The sequence below is a fragment of the Opisthorchis viverrini genome (assembly GCF_000715545.1).
Source record: "Opisthorchis viverrini unplaced genomic scaffold opera_v5_242, whole genome shotgun sequence".
NCBI lineage: Eukaryota > Metazoa > Platyhelminthes > Trematoda > Opisthorchiida > Opisthorchiidae > Opisthorchis > Opisthorchis viverrini.
Window position 1 is genome coordinate 155,192 of NW_008751898.1, and position 2,657 is coordinate 157,848.

General features: G+C 41.8%; 1 protein-coding gene across 1 annotated transcript in view; it reads left to right on the forward strand.

Annotated features, from left to right (window-relative positions):
• Positions 1-1,584: 1,584 nt before the first annotated feature.
• The window catches only part of T265_14687 (hypothetical protein), a gene marked incomplete at both ends in the record, with an annotated part of 16,152 nt that continues 15,079 nt past the window's right edge, over positions 1,585-2,657 (forward strand). The window contains one exon of the mRNA XM_009174789.1: positions 1,585-1,765. Within this exon, the coding sequence (XP_009173053.1) occupies positions 1,607-1,765 (159 nt within the window). The remainder of the gene's footprint in view (positions 1,766-2,657) is intronic.

Sequence of the window (2,657 nt, forward strand, 5' to 3'; positions counted from 1 at the left end):
GCTGAGAAATTCTACCAGCTGACAATTAAGCAGTGCGGCTAGGACCGAGTGGTGATCATGTTCACGTCAGATTTTGCCTTTAGGTTTCTATAAACGGAAGCCAGGTTCTTTGGTTCTTTACCAAAGCAAATCATAGTACATTTATAGGAAATAGTAATCACAGTGAACTGTCTGATGCAGATGGAAAAATGTTATACCTAAACAGGACGCATGCCTGCCTGACCACTGAAAACCATTTCCCCATATATAGAATACATGTGTTCTTTGCAAGTAAACATGAACCAAAAAGGTTCTTTTCTTTTGATTTCTGGTGGTTGGTACTTCTGGAGATTTCATCCAAGAGATTGGCCCCGAAACAGTACATTTTCAGGAAGGAACATCTTTTATCAATCCCTTCAGAAATAACTGGGTTTGAACCCTCAGTCTGTGTAGTGAAACCAGGGTGTAAAGTCTGTTCATTAGTATAGCTTAATCCGTTATACTGACGAAATATGCCACGCATAGGTTTGATGAAAATTTTCCAGAAGCTCAGGAGCCTCGGGACTCATCGGTTGTGCACAGTCCCCGAATCTCCGCTAACTTGAAGTTCCACTTGGACAGCAGATTGTACATACTTGAAGATACTTCGACGTATCGTACCAACTGAATCACGAAGTGGTATTTGTGCAGCACATTTAGTTGAGAAATACCATAAACCAGATTTCCCCGAGATTTAATTGAGTCTCCGCGGTTAACGTAGTTTGCAAATGGTTGTATGCGCTTTGGAGCACCGAACTTTCTGCGTGATATTTGTCCGTATTTCTTCTAGAGATCTAAATCGAATGGCGCTCACACGCTGCAACGGAGAGCCTATTGATGGGGTGAAGTAGGCACTAAGTACAGTACAGATCTGTGGCAAACGAGGCGAACTTTTCTACAACTAATTCTCTGAGTGAAACTGGTGAAGCGTCACAACCATTCAAAATAGACTTGTGTGGCGCAGTTCCATCAAGGCACAGAAAGTTCCACGAGGATTTGTCAGACAGCTTGGGACGATGCAGGCCTAACCACCAGGCCTAACGCATCACCTTAAAATGTATCCATCGTCTTTTTCCGAACTAGGAATACAAAATACCATCCGTACGCCTGATCGATTCAGTTAAATGATCCGTATAAGCCGTAAATTCTAGGTATTTGGACGTGCTTGACATCAGGATACAAATAATGCGGCTAGGTGAGTTGAACGCGACATCTTTGTAATCCTTCTGGATGGTTCCATTTTATTTTTTTAAAAAAAAGCTCCAATAGATAAATCAGAACTCTCTTCCTTTTTGAGCCGTCTGTCTGAAGAGGAGCACAACCTGACTACAAATGATCGATGCTTCTCCTTACAGAAGGTTCCCTTTGTAACTCAGTTTGCAAAGGCGAATGAAAAAAACTGATGATACTTGCAAAATAGTGAATGAAATCTCGTCATTTTCATGTGCGAAATTGCAAGTTGATGGGAAATCATTCTGGAAACGTCTGAGTCACCAGTAACGCAGTTTTATATGGTGTCTCATCGGTGTTTTTTGTGCATATTTTTTCCACCCGAATCGGTATCAGATACATTTTGGCCACTTTTCAGATGTCGTTGCATTTACTGAATTGGATCTTGGAACCGGAGAATAGCAATGAAGTGCTTGTGGCTAAATCCACAGACGAACCCAGCCAGGAGTGTACCGAAGCCTTGGTCAACGGCGAAAGTCAGAAGAATGAATTGAAAATGATCTACATTACGTACAACGTAAGCTGTTTTGCACTCGGATTATTGTTCATTGAAATACAAGTAGATGCAGAAAAAAGCGTTTTTCCGCGGGAAATCGGATGTGGGTCATTTGATTCCACTGTATTTTTTTTAAACAGTTACCGTATCTATCGTGACACAGTTATTTTGGTCTATTCAGACCTTATTAGGAAAGCACTGGATCAGATTGCTGCTGGCATTATCGATCCTCAACAGTGCACACTCTCGGCGACGAAGTGCGAATATGGACACCTTTGTTGCTGGTCGACAGCCGGGAAAAGAATCTTCGGAAGGTCACGACTACTCTCAGCTGATCGAACGTAATTCTCTCCATTAAGTATCATAACTCTCCCCTGAAACTATGTGTATGCTAGAAGCCAGATGTAAGATCCAGATTCATCAGAAATTTTGCAGTCGAAAAAGCTTAGTTTATGAAAGTACGGTTTCCGGGTTTGTATTTGAGTAAAGGTTCTCCAGTGGTTATGTCTTTTATGAAGGCCGTCTAATGATCGAATATTATCCACACTAAATCGAAGCCTTCATTTGATCCACCTCGATTTCCATCATCGTTTTTAGCTCTGTTACTTAAAAAAGAACAGGAAAGAACCGCGTTAAGTTAACTAAGCAGACACAAGAAGACAGAGCACGAATAAGCACATCCATATGGGACTAATAAACAGCGGGATGGCAGGACCGAATAGATTTTAAGCAACCACATTAGCGTTATGATGTGTTTCCTACTGAAGTAAAACACAAATGAAAGGAATATGCACCCTACAACGAACTGGCAAGGTCTTCTGGAAGGGTACCGGAAAGTTCTCGAGCCCCGAGAACAAGCCAGAAGCTTGCCAGTATTGTATATTTCTGGATAGGACCCACTTCTGAGACCTAG